At 40.4% G+C, this 17,311-nt stretch overlaps 1 protein-coding gene across 1 annotated transcript in view; it reads right to left on the reverse strand.

The window, feature by feature from the left end:
- The window catches only part of LOC122093950 (molybdopterin biosynthesis protein CNX1), a 58,085-nt gene extending 41,046 nt beyond the window's left edge, over positions 1–17,039 (reverse strand). Inside the window, exons 1-7 of the mRNA XM_042664515.1 lie at positions 16,717–17,039; positions 15,759–15,885; positions 2,000–2,130; positions 1,333–1,434; positions 1,156–1,239; positions 747–974; positions 230–420 (exon numbers count right to left, since the gene is read on the reverse strand). Coding sequence (XP_042520449.1) covers positions 230–420; positions 747–974; positions 1,156–1,239; positions 1,333–1,434; positions 2,000–2,130; positions 15,759–15,885; positions 16,717–16,869 — 1,016 coding nt within the window. The 5' untranslated portion in view covers positions 16,870–17,039. The remainder of the gene's footprint in view (positions 1–229; positions 421–746; positions 975–1,155; positions 1,240–1,332; positions 1,435–1,999; positions 2,131–15,758; positions 15,886–16,716) is intronic.
- Between the last annotated feature and the right edge of the window lie 272 nt (positions 17,040–17,311).

The raw sequence follows: 17,311 nt of genomic DNA on the forward strand, positions 1-17,311 counted from the left end.
CAATGAGCAATGGAGTAAGGTAAAGAATCACTACCATAGAGATATGAGATAGATGTGACTCATAAGCACACCAAGAAACAAAAAATATACAGCAAATATACATCAAGCAAGAACTAGAAGTTCAATCCCATGTACGTGTTTGGAGAAATGAAAATATTCAGTTACAATACTCAGGGAATAGTAACGAAATAGAGGAAACAGTTAGTGTCATCGAAGAAATTATAGAAACCTCAGATGGTGAGGGCTTGACCATCCAGCAAGACGACGAATGGCGGGGATGGCAAAGATATGGAAACAGACTAAACAGCTCACAGGATTTCCAGGTAGACCAAATGCAAGAACCTTTCTAACTGCCTTTTCCTGACTTGATTTTACAACAATCTCCGCAAATGTCAAAGGCTTTCCAGGTTTCATGAGAACCTGAACAGGAAGCAACAGTGAATCTCAGTATAAGCACAGGAAAAGAAAATAAATGAATAGTCCCATATCTTTGTAAGACAATTTGGGTTCAAACCCAAAATTCACAGCAGAAAGGTTGAGTGTCGACAACATGAGCTACAGGCTCAATCCCAGTAACACAGATACTTCTGCTTTTATTAATGGCTGATCTTAAGCTACTATATAATAATTAAAGCTACCCTATGCTTCTACCTATATATTGCACCTAGAGGAATTAATAGAGGAGAGATTGCATATGAAAGTTCTAGAATTATCAAGGAAAATACATAGATGAACCATCAGACTACCCTGTTGAAATGCACAGTCCCTTTCTTTTCCAACAGAGGCTTGACAAAATCCCTGTCCCCCATGGAAACACCTCCAGAAGTGAAAAGGATGTTGATTCCAGTAGAAATGGCAGTGTCCAAAATTCTCTCGAGATGTTCTTCATCATCACGAGCAATGCCAAGGTCAATAACTCTGCAATGTTGCTGTATTGCAGCTGCCAGTAACATAGCACGGTTGGAGTCCCTGATCTGCAAGAGATGACAAAATAACCATTCTAAGGTCAAGTGCGCATTAGAGCTTTAGATTCTCTTCAATCCTACAACTGCCTTGAGGAAATTCATATCAATGTTTATTCATAAAAATTTGGTGAAGGAACTCAACAGGTACACAGAATAATCAAGTTCCAAGTTGCATTATAAACATCAGTACCTGGCCACGACCTAGATCCTCTGTGGTTGGTTCTACAAGCTCATCCCCTGTGGAAAGCACAGCAACTGTTGGACGAGGATATACCTGTGAGAAGTTGGCATTTCTCTGATCCATTAGCTTGTTCAAACTTTAAACCAAAAGAGAAGGGAATGTGGAAAGAAAAGATTAAGGGATTACCTTCACCATCATTACCCCTACAGCGGCCAGTAGGCCAATTTCAGAAGCACCTACTCGTTCTCCAGACCTCAGTACTATGGCATCTTTTTCAATGTCACAACCCTGACCAGAAAAATATCAAGCTTAAAATTTAAACTTATAATAGGAAATCATACAGATAAATGAACAAATTAAATCTCACAAAATCTCTTATGGCCTGCATGATTGAATAAAAATATCGAATAAGAAGATATTTTACAGTTATCTGGAAATTAACAACTGTAATTGGGTGTCAACATAGAATAACAAAGTGAAATAGAAATATTTGACTTCATCATCTGGCCACTAATAATATGAACTGGGAACTAATAATTCCTTTTGGGTCTAGGAATCAAATATGGCTTGATATAATCCCTGTCCCTCATTATATACAGTGAGATGGTTAGAGCACATCTTATGATCTGTCCATAGATACCTAACATCTTCTATATGCAGAAATTATGAATAAACTTCACAAGCTGGAACTTCCATCAGTGTCTCCTCTAGTATGATTGTCAGCCTTGTCATTTTATCTTATCATGGCCTTAAAAATGTTATTGAATGTGGAATGGCATGAAATGTTTTCAGGGTAGCAGTTGACTGCTAATATTATCACCAATATAGAATTGAGAAAGCAATGAAGTTATACCACCGGACGAATGTCCAGGCCTTGGATTGCTTGCTTCAATATTCTCACTCGCTTTGCTTCATCTAGAGTACCTTTTACATGTTCAGTGTCCTCAACTTGAATAACAGCATCAGCACCATCAGGTATTGGTCCTGAGCAGGTAGAACAAGGATTCAGTAAGCAGAACATAACTTTTTAATCATTGGCTGGTGCAAAGTTTCAACACAGTCTATTATTTTCAAAAGAAAAATTCTTTGATTGTGCCAGAACTTGAAGGAGCAAGCTTACTGTTTTACAGATTCGTTTATTTTTGGAGAAATGCTAGGGGACTGCTCTGTAGGTATATGGCTAAAGGCTAATCTCTATCATCAATATGTATCTGTAAGAATGAATTACCTGCTACACCAACCTGTTAAATCTAAATGTTACAATTCATCAAAAAGAAAGCATGGCTACACTCCCCTCTAATGGAGGGCCAGTTGGGGTAGTAGGGAAGAATCCTGAGGTGAACTCAGGGTTGCAGGGGAGGGAGAGGAGATTTGCACAAGAAGGGGGGGGAGAATCACACACACAGCCCTAAGGCTCTCAAACATTCAAACTCAATTCATCTTCTCAAATCTGTCCTCAATCATTGGTTACACATGTATTTAAAGGAAAAAAAACTACTAAAACTAGAAACCAACTCAATCTAAGAAAACTAAAATAAATTTAGAGACTAATATCTCCTACGTATCCTACTTGAAATAAAAGATTACATAATATTCCCAAATAAATAAGATTTCCTAAAATCCTACTAGACCAAATAACCAAATATGGATAGGACTCATCTTCGTCTAGAAACCCAGATGGGTATGGATCGGTCCATGGGTGCGAATCTGCATCAATTCCCCCGGTGTTGAAAAAAACTCGTCCACGAGTTTTGTAGAACGGGAGAATCAACACCAATCAGTCAGTATCCATCCTTGCCTGTATGAATTCACCATCAAAACATGATCAAATACTATGAAATCCACGACACGAAGTTCTTTGGTGAAGTAGTGACTCGGAAAAATAAAATCGATCGGTTCACTGAAGAGTTTAACCGATTTAAATTTTTCCACAAGTTGATCTTCAATTTCCAACAATGCCATCTCATCTTCCACCCTTGGTGACTATCTTCTATCTCGTCTACCTTTTGTTCAATTGTTGAGATCACGTAGTTGAAGGTAAAGTGTGCTTGGGCTTTGATGAATCTCATTGAGCTTCTCTCGCATTAATTGCATTTGTTGACGAATATCCAATAAAGGTCTAGATCCATTGTCTAGATTGTTGGAATCACTATAGATGGATACTCAAAGTAAGGAGTGAGTGACAGAATGTAAATATGGACATTCAACCATTTTTTTTTTTTTTTTTTTTGGTTGGGGGGGTGGGTTGTTTTAAGTTAAACTTGAAACACAAAAAGAATTGAGACAAAGTATTAGGGGAGAGGGGTATACGTGGAAAGGCAAAGAAAAAGGTGGGGCAGGGGTATTTTAGGAATAACAAAAGAAATAAGTAAGAAAGTGATGTGGATCCGTATTTCAAGGATTGAAATCGGATCGCTTAGGGCCCACGATAAAGTAGTAAACTCAAAATATAAAGAGTAATGGCAGTTCTGTAAATGAACTGAAGTTTAAGGGAATAGCAGAGTTGTAAATAAACAGAAATTATAATGAGCTACTTGGGAGAGGGGGCATAAAGGGGATTAATAGTTATCTAATGGGGATAAACTAGGAAACAAATAGAAATATGGGAGATGGGAGAATTAAAGGAAAACAAAAAGGTATAACAGGAAATCAGAATAAAAGAGAATGAATTAATAACTCACGATTCTGTTGGGGTTGTCTTCAACCTCTAGACAGCCACACAAGAGGCGGTAGAACAGAGAACAAAAAAAAAAGGGGAAGGAACTCCCTCGATTCTGTCACAGCTTGGTCTTATACTTCAAGTAAATAATCGCCTCAACCTGTCCTCCCAAGAATACGAAGACTCAGCCTGAAAGAACCAGCAATGAGAGCGATTGGAGGATCTGAACCAAATCTGTTTGGTAGTGCAAGTATCGCCCAGAAAGAGAAGGGAAAACCAGAAAATAATAAAGAGGCAGAAAAGGAAGAAGTAGAAGAAGAAGAAGATAAGAAGGTCAAAGAAGAGAAGAAAATCATGGAGGGATCAAAAGAGGGACACCCATGGAAGCCATGGTTCTCACCCAAAAGAAATCTTTCACGTTCAAATCTTCAATAACTAAAACTGAAATTTCAATTATGTCTTAGTTGACTACTTAAAGGAAAAATCAAAACAACTCAGGGAAACCACTGGAAAGGAAACTACTCTAAAGTTAGAAGCTAACTAATCCCAAAAGAAATTGTTTCTAAAATAAATGGAAATCAAATCAAAAGCTAATATTTTCCCTAAATCAATCATCCAACTGCATCAGAAAGGCAAGTCGTGGAGTGTTACCGACAATGAAAAAAAAGGAAGGTTTTCTGCCCTTTTGGAGATGGAGAACCAGCGAAGGCTGGGCTGCACCATCGCAACAGAGGAGGGCCCACGAGAGGAAGGGGGAGGACTTCCAGGGAGCCGACGACGTCGAAGGAGGGTCCACAACCAGGTACGATTCCTCTTTTTTCTTTTGGTTCAATCTTGTCTCTTTCTTCTCCTCTTCTTCTTCTTCTTTTCTTTCTCTTTTGCTGGTTGTGTCTTTCTCTTCACGTCTTCTACTTCTTTTTTTTTCTTTTGATGTTCTATATCTCTCTCTCTCTCTTCTCTTCTGCTTTTTGTCGATCTTTCTTTTTTTCTTTTTTTCCACTTGCTACTGGCTGAGGGACAAAGGAGGCAGTGGCTAAAGAGGAGGTGGTGGGTAAAGGTGAGGCGGAGGGGGATTTCTTGTTTGGGATTGAAGGGGTGGGTTTCTATGGGGAGCCGAAAGTGATGGGATTGAAGTTCTACTGTGATTTTTTTTTTTTTAGTGGAACCCCTGAGTCGAAAGAGAGGGTTTGAAGGAAGGGTCACATGGTGGGATGGGATCGGTGGAGTTGGGTTCGGTTGACTGCTTCAGCACCCCCCCTTTTTTTTTGGCAGTTCTCAGAAAAGACGAGGTTGATGGGAAGGGGATGGAACAGGGAGGAAAAACGAAGGAGAGGATCCTTCAGCTCTGATACCAAGTTGATGGAGGGCCAATAGGGGTAGGGAAGAATCCTGAGGTGAACTCAAGGTTGCAGGGGAGGGAGAGGAGATTCGCACAAGAGGGAGGGAAGGCTAATCACACACAGCCTTAAGGCTCTCAAACATTCAAACTCAATTCATCTTCTCAAATCTGCCTTCAATCGTTGGTGACACATGTATTTAAAGGAAATAAAACTACTAAAACTAGAAACCAACTCTAAATAAAAAATTAACTCAATCTAAGAAAATTAAAATAAATTAAGAAACTAATATCTCCTGCGTATCTTACTTGAAATAAAAGGTTACATAATATTCCCAAATAAATAAGATTTCCTAAAATCCTAGTAGACCAAATAACCAAATATGGATTGGACTCATCTTTGCCTAAACCCAGATGGGTATAGATTGGTCCATGGGTGCGAATCTGCATCACCACCCCTCTCCCAGGGAAAAAAAGAGGAAAATCAAGCAGTTCATAAATTGGGCGCTATTTATTGTTTTGTGTCTTTTCTATACCAGGGAAAGAAAATTTAGAACAGTAAAACTAAACCTATACTTAGGAAACATAAATGCAGGTCCATAACCTCATTAAAAAAAAAAAGGTGTATCCAGTGCACAGGGCTCCCGCCACTGCAAAGTCTGGGGATGATCAATGTATGTAGCCTTACCCCCGCTTCACAAAGAGATTGTTTCCCGGCTCGAACCTGCAACCACTAGGTCCCAATGGAGCAACCTTAGCATTGGAGGTCCATAACCAAAGCAACAGTTAAATATTCAGGGTGCTCCAAATCATTGTAAGAGCAGCTCAGCAGGCATGGTGGCAGCAGCAAAGCACAATCATCAGAATTCAGAACAGTGATACTCTCTTCATACATACATTGTTTATATGAATGGCAAAGATTTTAACTCTCTGAAAAATCAAACCGGCACTTAATGAACATTATTGCCAAGGCCAGGAGATCAAATGGTAGCAATCAGGAAGAGGGTGATCACCCTAATTGTAAGTTATATTTTGTTATATTCCTAGAGTCTGTAATAGTTTGGCCGCTTTGTAGCCAAAAGATCTTGTTTGATTGGGCTACAATGTACTTATGGGAAGGATATCCCCACCCATGTATATTTCCATTTTCGGATAAATCTCCTAGTGGTTGTTTGTGCCTGTTAGTCATAACTAATACATTCTAAATCACCCTCCAAGAAAAAAGGTCATGAATTCCCATGGAAAAACATACATCATGCTGCATGACACAAAGATGAACTAATTGATGCGGATCTGGGTTCCAAAAGTCAGAATCGGATCGCTTATGGGCCCACAATCAACATATAATTCAATTTAAACAAACCAGTGGCAGTTATGTAAATAAACATATTATTATTGAGCTGTTTGGAAGAGGGAACTTAAAAGGAATTAATAGTGATTTGATGGGGCTACAGTAGGAAGTAAAATAGGAACAAGGGATATGAAAGAATTAGAGACCAAAAGAAAGGGCATAATGGTAAATCAGAATTAAAAGACTAAAAAGGGGCAACTCACGATTGTGTTATCTTCTTCCTAGGATCCAAAACAGGGGCAGAAAAGGTGGGACAGCTTCAGGTCGAGAGAAGTTCCTCAACAGGTCTCAATCTGCTCTGAAACTTCAAGCGAAGACTCCCAGGAAGGTGCTCTAACAAACCCTCAAGACAAGAACTCGGAAGGCAGGCTGGAAGGCTGCGAGAAGAGCCTGAATTAGACCCTGGCGGTAGATAGGGTTTCAACTCTGTTGCAGGTTTGATTCTTCACAGCTGCGAAAGAATTTGGAGTTGTTATTCTAGGGCTTGGGTCGCTTCCAAGGCAGCAACCTTCGACCCTAATCTCAGAGTCAATCGGTAATGGACAAGGTGTATCAAGCTTCTTGTTCTGTGTTAGGTATCACCGACCAGCAGAGACAATGAACAGTAGCCAGCAGATGAAAAAATAAAAAAATAAAAAGGAAATAAAGAAGAAAGTAATGGAGATGAAGAAGAAGAACTAAAGAGGAAAATAGGAGAGGGGAAAAGAGATTAGAAGATTTCAGAGAGGGAGAAAAAAAAAGGGGTCAGCAGCCATGATTTCAAAACGAAAAAATTTTCAACCAAATTTCTATTCATCAAGTCTAAAACTGAACTTCTCCATCGTTTACATGTCCAATATAAAGGAAAAAAATCAAACAATTAATGAAAACTACTTGAAAGGAAACTATTCTAAAATTAGAAGCTAGCTAATTTAAAAAGAAATTATTTCTAAAACAGAAGAAAATCAAATCAAAAGATTTTTTTTTCCTAAATCCATCGTGCAAATGCATCAGCTCTCCCAGTCTTAAAAGAACTCGACTCCGTCGAGTTAGGTCGTGCTCCCAAGATACCCTTGTAAGTTGCTTGCTGATGAGGTGGCACATATCTCAAAGCATAAGATGGGAACATAACACCAAGAGGGGGGAGAGTAGGCTGACGTGTCACTAGAGCAGGAGTCAGTCGACGACATGGCATGTCTGATAATGCATGTGACCTCATTAAGTACATACGACATCCTTGCTTCACCTTGATGGTGTTCCATGCGTCATCATAGAGAATGCCTGCATGTCGCTGTCAAGATCGCCCCAAAAGAATGTCGCAGTGCGCCAATGGGGTGACCAAGCAGGTGACATGGTATTATAACGGCCCAAGCTGTAAGTGTACTCGAACAATTGCATGTAGAAAGGTGACCCTAAAACGATGCAAAAGATAATGGAAAAACAAAACAAACAATGCACAAGGATTTTACGAGGTTCGGCAAGGTTGCCTACGTCCCCGGTGAGATGAGACCCTGCTTCACTATCAATGGAGAATAGGGTTACAGCGCTCGTCCTCACACCCCTCAGTATTGCTTGCATTACAGAGAAAGAAACCCTCGCTACAAATATATAGCGAAAAAACCCTAATCCGGATTAAACTACAATTGCCACCCTAATCCGGATTAAACTACAATTGTCCTCAAATAAAAAATTCGAGCGGGGGGCTGCGCCCCCTACACAGCAGGGGGTCCTCCTGCCCCCCTTGCAACCCCCACGGCCCGCTAACCGGCTAGCGGGACCTCCGTCCTGGCTGTCTAGGTGCTGCACCAGTAGTCTCTGGATTAAACTGCGACGGAATACAAGACATCATACACCAACAATCTCCACCTTGGCTTGAATTCTGTCGAGCCTCCTATAAAGATAACTTGTAGACGTCTTCATCATTGTACCTCATTAGAGGTACAAACCCGCACCTGTTTAGTGCGTCCCTCATCTTCAACAATAAGTAATATTAATCAAGTCCAAACAGGACTCGAACTTCTCTGTAGTAACTGGCTTTGTAAACATATCTGCAGGATTGAGATCTGTATGAATTTTTCTCAAGTGAATACTGCCTTCTGACACAAGCTCCCTGATCTTGTGAAATCTCACATCAATATGCTTTGTCCTTGCATGAAACACCTAATTCTTTGCAAAATGTATGGCACTCTGACTGTCACAATGTAACACTGTACCTCCTTGCTCTAACCCCAACTCACGAACCAGTCCAGCCAACCAGACTCCTTCCTTGGCAGCCTCAACTGCTGCCATGTACTCTGCCTCTGTAGTGGACAATGCAATTGTAGACTGAAGCATCGCCCTCTATGATATAGGTCCACCAGCCAATGTAAACACATACCCTGTAGTAGACCTCCTCTTGTCTAAATCACCAGCATAGTCAGAATCAACATAACCTGCCAGTTCTGTAGAACTTCCCTTGCCACTGAACATAACACCTATATCTTTAGTCTTGCTCAAATATCTGAAGATCCACTTAATTGCATTCCAATGCTCATTCCCTGGATTACTCATGTATCTGCTAATAACACTGATTGCATGAGAAAAATCCGGCCTGCTACAAACCATAGCATACATGAGACTCCCAACTGCGTTAGCATAAGGGACTTGAGACATCTGCTCCACCTCCTCATGTGTTGTAGGGCATTCTCTTTCAGATAACTTGAAGTGGCCAGCTAAACGGAGTGCTAACCGGCTTGGCCTTTTCCATATTGAAACGCTCTAGCACCTTTTCAATATACCTCTTCTGAGTTACCCAAAGTTTACCTATATTTCTATCTCTAAGGATTTCCATGCCAAGGATCTTCTTAGCAGCACCAAGATCCTTCATCTCAAATTCAGCACTCAACAAAGACTTCAAAGAGACTATATCATGTTTGTTCTTTGCAGCAATGAGCATGTCATCAACATAAAGCATCAAAAAAATAATGGAATTATCACTTGACACTTTATAATAAACACAACTATCATACTCACTTCTTGTGTAGCCAATCTTCATCATGTGGGAATCAATGCGCTTGTACCACTGCCTAGGAGATTGCTTAAGGCCATAAAACGACCTCTTAAGTAGACAAACATGGTCTTCCTTTCCCTGCACCTTGAAACCTTCAGGCTGCTCCATGTAAATCTGTTCCTCCAAGTCACCATGAAGAAATGCAGTTTTCACATCAAGTTGTTCAAGCTCTAAATCATATATGGCCACCAAAGCAAGTAGTACCCTGATCGAAGTGTGTTTCACCACCAGAGAAAATATTTCATTATAGTCTATCCCCTCCTTCTGTGCATAGCCTTTGGCTACAAGTCTGGCCTTATACCTTTCACGCTCCTTCTCAGATGCTGCCTCTTTCTTACGAAAGACCCATTTACACCCAATGATTTTTCTTCCCTTGGGTTTTTCCACAATCTCCCAAGTCTTGTTCTTATGTAGAGATTCCATTTCCTCCATCATAGCTATCATCCATTTATCATGTTGTGCATCACTCATAGCATCATGGTAGGAAGATGGATCACCTGTACCTACAGTGAGGGCATAGGCAACCATGTCCTCAAACCCGTATCTCATAGGTGCTTTGTGAGTACGCTTCCCTTTACCCTTTGCCACAGTATAGGGAACTTCTACTGCTTCCTGTTGTCCTGGTAAGTCACTTGATGACTCATTCTCTCTTGTTGTTTCTAACTCACCTAACTCCACCTGCACAGTAGAACCTTCTTTATTTTCATCAACTGCTTGTGAATTGTAATTTGACTTCACTATATGAGACTCATCAAACACAACGTCTCTGCTAACCACAACTTTCTGTGAACTTGGATCCCACAACTTGAATCCCTTTACACCTTTCTTAAAACCAAGAAAGATACATTGCTTAGACTTTGAGTCTAACTTGGAACGCTGCTCACTCTCAACATGCGCATAGGCTGGACAACCAAATATTTTTAGAATAGAATAATCTACTGGTTTTCCTGTCCATACCTCTTCAGGAATTTTACAATCAATCGCCTTTGATGGAGACCTATTGATGAGGAAACATGCCATGTTCACTGCTTCTGCCCAAAATCTCTTGCTCAACCCTACATTCAGCCTCATACTCCGAGCTCTTTCTAGAAGTGTTCTGTTCATCCTTTCAGCTACACCATTTTGTTGTGGTGTCTTTGGAACTGTGAAGTGACGTGTAATCCCTTCAGCTTTGCACAATTCTAGAAACGGCTTGTATGTGTACTCTCCTCCATTGTCTGTTCTCAAGTATTTAATTTTCTTTCCTATCTTCCTTTCTACCTCAGCCTTCCATTCCTTAAATTTAATGAACACCTCACTTTTATGCTTCATGAAGTAGATCCAGACTTTCCTTGAGTAATCATCAACAAAGGTCACGAAGTATTCTGCCCCACCTTTAGATTTTGTTGTTGAAGGATCCCATACATCGCTGTGTACATAATCAAGCACCCCTTTACTCTTATGTTTTGCAGTTTTGAAGCTAACCTTGCACTGTTTTTCGAACACACAATACTTGCAGAAGTTCAATTTACAAGTTTTTACTCCCTTCAACATTTTCCTTTTATGAAGCTCCATCAATCCTCTTTCTCCCATATGCCCTAACCGCATATGCCACAGATAGGTATCATCTGTATCAAATACTGCATCTGTAGTCACAGATGCTCCACCTATAACTGTGCTCCCTATGAGTCTGTATAGGTTTCCTGTTAGCTGTCCCTTCATGACAACCATTACACCCTTAATAACTTTGAGAACTCCACCTTCTGCTATGTACTTGCAGCCATTTGAGTCAAGTGCCCCCAAAGATATTTAGTTTTTCCTTAATTCTGGTACATGTCTTACATCTGCTAAGGTTCTTACTATCCCATCAAACATCTTGATTTTGATAGTGCCTATCCCAATGGTCTTGCATACAGCATCATTCTCCATCAGGACAGACCCACCATTATATGGTTGATATGTATCAAACCAATCCTTATGTGGACACATGTGATATGAACATCCAGAATCTAAAATCCAAGAATCAGAAGGTTGATTCTTACCTGATGATATAGAGAGTACATCTCCATCTGAACTATCAACCACGCTAGCTTCCTCAGATGCCTTATCTACACCTTTCTTCTTTAAGTCTGCCTTCCTCTTCAAGCACTCTCTCTTCAGATGACCTTCCTTTTTGCAATAGTAACAAGAGACCTTAGTCTTTGCCCCTTTTGATTTCGATCGACTCTTCCCAAATCCCTTCTAATTTGATCTCCCTCTTTCTATCTCCTTGTCACCTCCGAAAAGACCTTCTCCTTGAGATTTCGTACTACTGGCCTTCTTCCTTATATCATTGGACATGAGGGTAACTGCGACTTCATCCATCTCAAGGGTCTCCTTCCCATACAAGAGAGTCGTTACTAGGTGATCATATGATTCTGGGAGCGACGACAGCAACAGTAACGCCTTGTCTTCATCCTCGATCTTAACCTCCAGGTTTGCAAGTTTACTTACAATCTGATTGAACATGTTAAGATGCTCTAATAGATCCATACCTTCCTCCATCTGTAGAGAATACAGTTGCTTCTTCACGAACAACTTGTTCGTTAAGGACTTAGTCATGTAGATGTTTTCAAGTTTCGCCCATAACCGCGGTGCAGATTCAATACCCACAACATATTGTAGGGCATCATCAGAAAGATTTAATCGAATAGCACTTACCGCCTTTTCCTCCATCTCTTCCCAATCTTCGTCAGTAATTTTTGCAGGTTTCTTCGACTTCCCCAACAACGTTTTCGCCAAACCTTTCTGTATCAGAAGATCCTTCATCCTTTGACGCCAGAGGGTGAAATTGTTCTTCCCATTAAACCTCTCGATGTCATACTTGACATTCGATCCCTTCCCTGCCATCATGATAGTAAACCCTAGAAAACGGAAACCTAGCGCTCTGATACCAATTTGTAGAAACGTAACCCTAAAACGATGCAGAAGATAATGGAAAAACAAAACAAACAATACACACGGATTTTACGAGGTTCGACAAGGTTACCTACGTCCCCGGTGAGATGAGATCCTGCTTCACTATCAATGGAGAATAGGGTTACAACGCTCGTCCTCACACCTCTCAATATTGCTTGCATTACAGAGAAAGAAACCCTCGCTACAAATATATAGCGAAAAAACCCTAATCCAGATTAAACTACAATTGCCACCCTAATCTGGATTAAACTACAATTGCCACCTTAATCCGGATTAAACTACAATTGTCCTCAAATAAAAAATTCGAGCGGGAGGCCGCGCCCCCCTACACCCCCTGCTATGCAGGGGGGCCTCCTGCCCCCTTGCAACCCCCACGGCCCGCTAACCGGCTAGCGGGACCGCCGTCCTGGCTGTCTAGGTGCTGCACCAGTACTCTCTGGATTAAACTACGACGGAATACAAGACATCATACACCAACACTGCAGTGGCCTCTTCTCGAGCTGTGGGTCCAAAACCTCGCATGTGAATCTTCTTGAAAAGCTGCTTCTATGGAAGGTTGTGCGCTCAAGTAAATTCAGCAGATATAAAATTTGCTTCTTCCCCAGTATCAACAATTGCATGAATATCAGTAGGGTCGGAGCCGTGCAAGAGAGTACCCTTCTATCTGAAGAGAGGAGCCTTATCAACTAGTCTATTCGAAAAGGATGAAAGGCTATTCGAAAAGGATGAAAGGCTAGCTGAATGAACTTCTACATCCACATCTTCATCATCAATAATATCATCGTCCTCGAGGGGATAAGGATATAAATGAGATTCATCTTCACTCTTCTCTGTCGGCTGCTTCTCTGCTACGTTCACAGAACGAGTCCTGTTAGGACACTTGTTGGAATAGTGACCCTTCTCGCTACAACTATGGCATATGATGTTCTTCACCCTAACACTATCCTTGTTGAACTCTGACTTTTTTTCTTCAACTCTGCAAGCTTCAGGCTTCTTTTCCTCCATACGTGGTGGAGGTTTATAAACTGAAAAAGTCTTGAGCATACCCTTCCAATAAATAGACTTCTCTTCAGCTGTCTTGGCATGAGCCGCTGCCACATCAACAGACCTAAAATCAGTGTTAGCCAACTCAAGTCGAATCTCAGTACTTAACCCACTGATATATCGCATCACCCGTTGCTGGTCTGTTTCCTGAAGTCGACACCTTGAAGACAGTTTGTGGAATTCGAGGGTGTAGGAATCTATATCTTTGTTTCTTTGTTGCAAGTTAAGCAGTTTATGGAACATTACCTTCTCATAATTAAGAGGAACTTTTCAGTCAGGATCTGCTTTATGACCTCCCAATTGGTAACGGGTTCAAGTCTTCTGAGAAACCTTGCATGTAGTACATCATCCCACCATGAACATGCATATCCCATAAACTTGGTGAGGATGAGTTCACACTTCTTCACGTCTGGAAGAGACTTATATGCAAAAATCCTCTCAACTTTGGTAAACCAATCAAGAAATTCCTCAGGTCCCTTTTCACCACTGAACTCTGGAACCTCAACTTTGATGCCATAATCTCTGTTAGAAAATTGTCGGGTAACATTTTGGAGAACAACTGGATCACGTTGCACTTGGTGAGGTGTATCTTCAATCCGTAGGGCATTAAACTGAGGAGGTGGTGTAGATGGTCCTTCATCGTCTCGTGTTTCAGACTTTTGCATAAAGGCAAGAATCTTAGCGAGGGCACCTTGAGTGCCATCCATGAACTTGTCATATTTGGCCTCATTCTTCTCAATCCTAGCATTAGTTCTCTGTTAGTTTTCAAGTATCTCACGATACAATTTGTTCAACTCAGCATTGGTAACGTTACCTGTCATGGTCAGGGAAGTGCAAGAAATTTGCTCTGATACTACTTGATGCGGATCCGGGTTCGGGTTCCAAAAGTCAGAATTGGATCGCTTATGGGACCACAATCAACAAATAATTCAATTTAAACAAACCAGTGGCAGTTATGTAAATAAACATATTATTATTGAGCTGTTTGGAAGAGGGGACTTAAAAGGAATTAATAGTGACTTGATGGGGCTACAATAGGAAGTAAAATAGGAACAAGGGATATGAAAGAATTAAAGACCAAAAGAAAGGGCATAATGGTAAATCAGAATTAAAAGACTAAAAAGGGGCAACTCACGATTGTGTTATCTTCTTCCTAGGATCCAAAACAAGGGCGAAAAAGGTGGGACAGCTTCAGGTCGAGAGAAGTTCCTCAACAGGTCTCGATTTGCTCTAAAACTTCAAGCGAAGACTCCCAGGAAGGTGCTCTAACAAACCCTCAAGACAAGAACTCGGAATGGCAGGCTGGAAGGCTGCGAGAAGAGCCTGGATTAGACCCTGGCAGTAGATAGAGTTTCAACTCTGTTGCAGGTTTGATTCTTCACAGCTGCGAAAGAATTTGGAGTTGTTATTCTAGGGCTTGGGTCGCTTCCAAGGCAGCAACCTTCGACCCTAATCTCAGATTCAATCGGTAATGGACAAGGTGTATCAAGCTTCTTGTTCTGTGTTAGGTATCACCGACCAGCAGAGATGATGAACAGTAGCCAGCAGTTGAATTTAAAAAAAAAAAAAAAAAGGAAATAACGAAGAAAGTAATGGAGATGAAGAAGAACTAAAGAGGAAAATAGGAGAGGGGAAAAGAGATTAGAAGATTTCAGAGAAGGAGAAAAAAAAAAGGGGGTCGGCAGCCATGGTTTCAAAACCAAAAAATTTTCAACCAAATTTCTATTCATCAAGTCTAAAACTGAACTTCTCCATCGTTTACATGCCCAATATAAAGGAAAAAAATCAAACAATTAATGAAAACTACTTGAAAGGAAACTATTCTAAAATTAGAAGCTAGCTAATTTAAAAAGAAATTATTTCTAAAACAGAAGAAGATCAAATCAAAAGTTTTTTTTTTTTTTCCTAAATCCATCGTGCAACTGCATCATTAATTCAATTGACTTGAACTTTTCAGTGATAAGAATCAGTAATTACAAGGAAATGAAAACTAACAGTAAATCAATGAAACTATGCCACTTAATTTCAAAGGGAAATAACTGATTTAAGGGAACAAAAACTAATAATAATGATCAACAGTGCAACCCACTTAATGAATTGCAACAAGTTACTCAAGACCTCCACCCAGCCAACTGGATGGGAACTTTTAGTAGGCCCAAAACAAGGGCCTACAATGCCAGCACAAACTGACAGAGAGATTTGGTTTGATTACAATTTTCTGAGATAACAAATTGAGATTAAGGATAAATAGACTTGCCTCCAGTTGTTACATATGCAACTGTTCCAGAAGCAACTTTCACATCGGCTCCATCATTTCCAGCTCTTGATTCAGTAATTATGGGATATTCACCAGGTCCATCAGAAGCAACAACTGCATAACCATCCTGCAACATTCAAACTTAGGTCTCATCAATTTAATAATCCCAAAAATGAAATTATGCACCATCACTGTGTGATAGATTAATAGGCAGCTTCACTTTGTGGTTCAACTAGCCTCATTATATAGTATTAACCATCAGAACAAGATGCAACTGCTTTTCACAGAAAATGTTAAAAAAATTCCGTACTTTTCAACCCTGATATTCTAAAAAAAAAAAAAAAAAAAAAAATCTATTACTATTTAACTCTCCAGCCTAAATACCTTGAGAATTTTCCATCGCTAATTGTAGAGACCACTAAAGCTATCATTAGACATCTCATAACTCAGACATGTTAAGTTTGGGGTTTAAGGCAGGAAACCTTGTAAATGCATACGCTCTCTTGCCCTCTTGCTCTTATAATCATAGCCAACCCAATAAAATCCCCAAATATACAAAAATGCATCAGCAACAGCACTGCAGGAGTCCAGGGTAATTTGTGCAGGTAAGTACTGATGTCATTCAACATGTCATTAATTGAGAGATGAGTATCAAACTTTCAAATAGCAATCGACAATGGGTAACAACTTAATTTCAAAACCACTCTCTACAAAACTAAAAGACGGTCAGTCGCAGGAAACTCCTTGAACCCATAACGCTCTCTTGCTCTCACAACCATAGTCAACCCAGTAAAATAGCCAAATACACATAAATGAATCCACAAAAGCACTCCAGGACTCCAGGACAATGAGTTCAGGTAAGTACAGAAACAATTGAACATTCTATGAATTGAGAGATCAGTTTCAACTTTCAAACAGCAATTGCTAATGGGTAACAGTTAAGTTTCCGCTTATTTACCTTGATTGACGCTCGATAAGGAGGTAAAGGATCAGGAGCTTGGATGTCCTCTGCCAGTATTTTCCCAAGCGCATCTTGAAGTGGCACCGCAATGGGTTCTAGGCGCTGAGCGGTGCTAAGAACAATTTCAAGCGCGTCTGTCACTGGGATCATCGTGCCGCTATGCTACGATTTATGAGTTGAATAAAATAGATGGCAGAGTTCAGAGGGATTGCGTCGAACCAGCACAAATGTAAAAACCCCAAGTCACGAAGAAATTGGAGAAGATATTGAAAATAACAATCTCCACAGTCGAAGGCCTTGGTAGTTAGCCTTTTTATATAGTATGGCGGTCGTCTCTTCGCTCGACGCTCAGACCAAACGTCATAAGGGAGGGTAATCTCGTTGTAGCCACGTGGAAGAAAGATGGGCCACGGACCACTAAACATTTGGACCGTTTGATTAGCCACAAGTTAAAATCTCTAGATTCTGTTCGCATTAGATTCCAACATGTTATCCATTTCTAAAAAAATAAATTGGCTTCTACCCGAGTAGCATCTACATGACAGTTAATAGCAGTTAGGGAAATAGAATCCTAAGGTTACTTGAAATTTTC

The sequence above is a fragment of the Macadamia integrifolia genome, chromosome 11 (genome assembly GCF_013358625.1).
Source record: "Macadamia integrifolia cultivar HAES 741 chromosome 11, SCU_Mint_v3, whole genome shotgun sequence".
In the NCBI taxonomy this organism is placed as follows: Eukaryota; Viridiplantae; Streptophyta; class Magnoliopsida; order Proteales; family Proteaceae; genus Macadamia; species Macadamia integrifolia.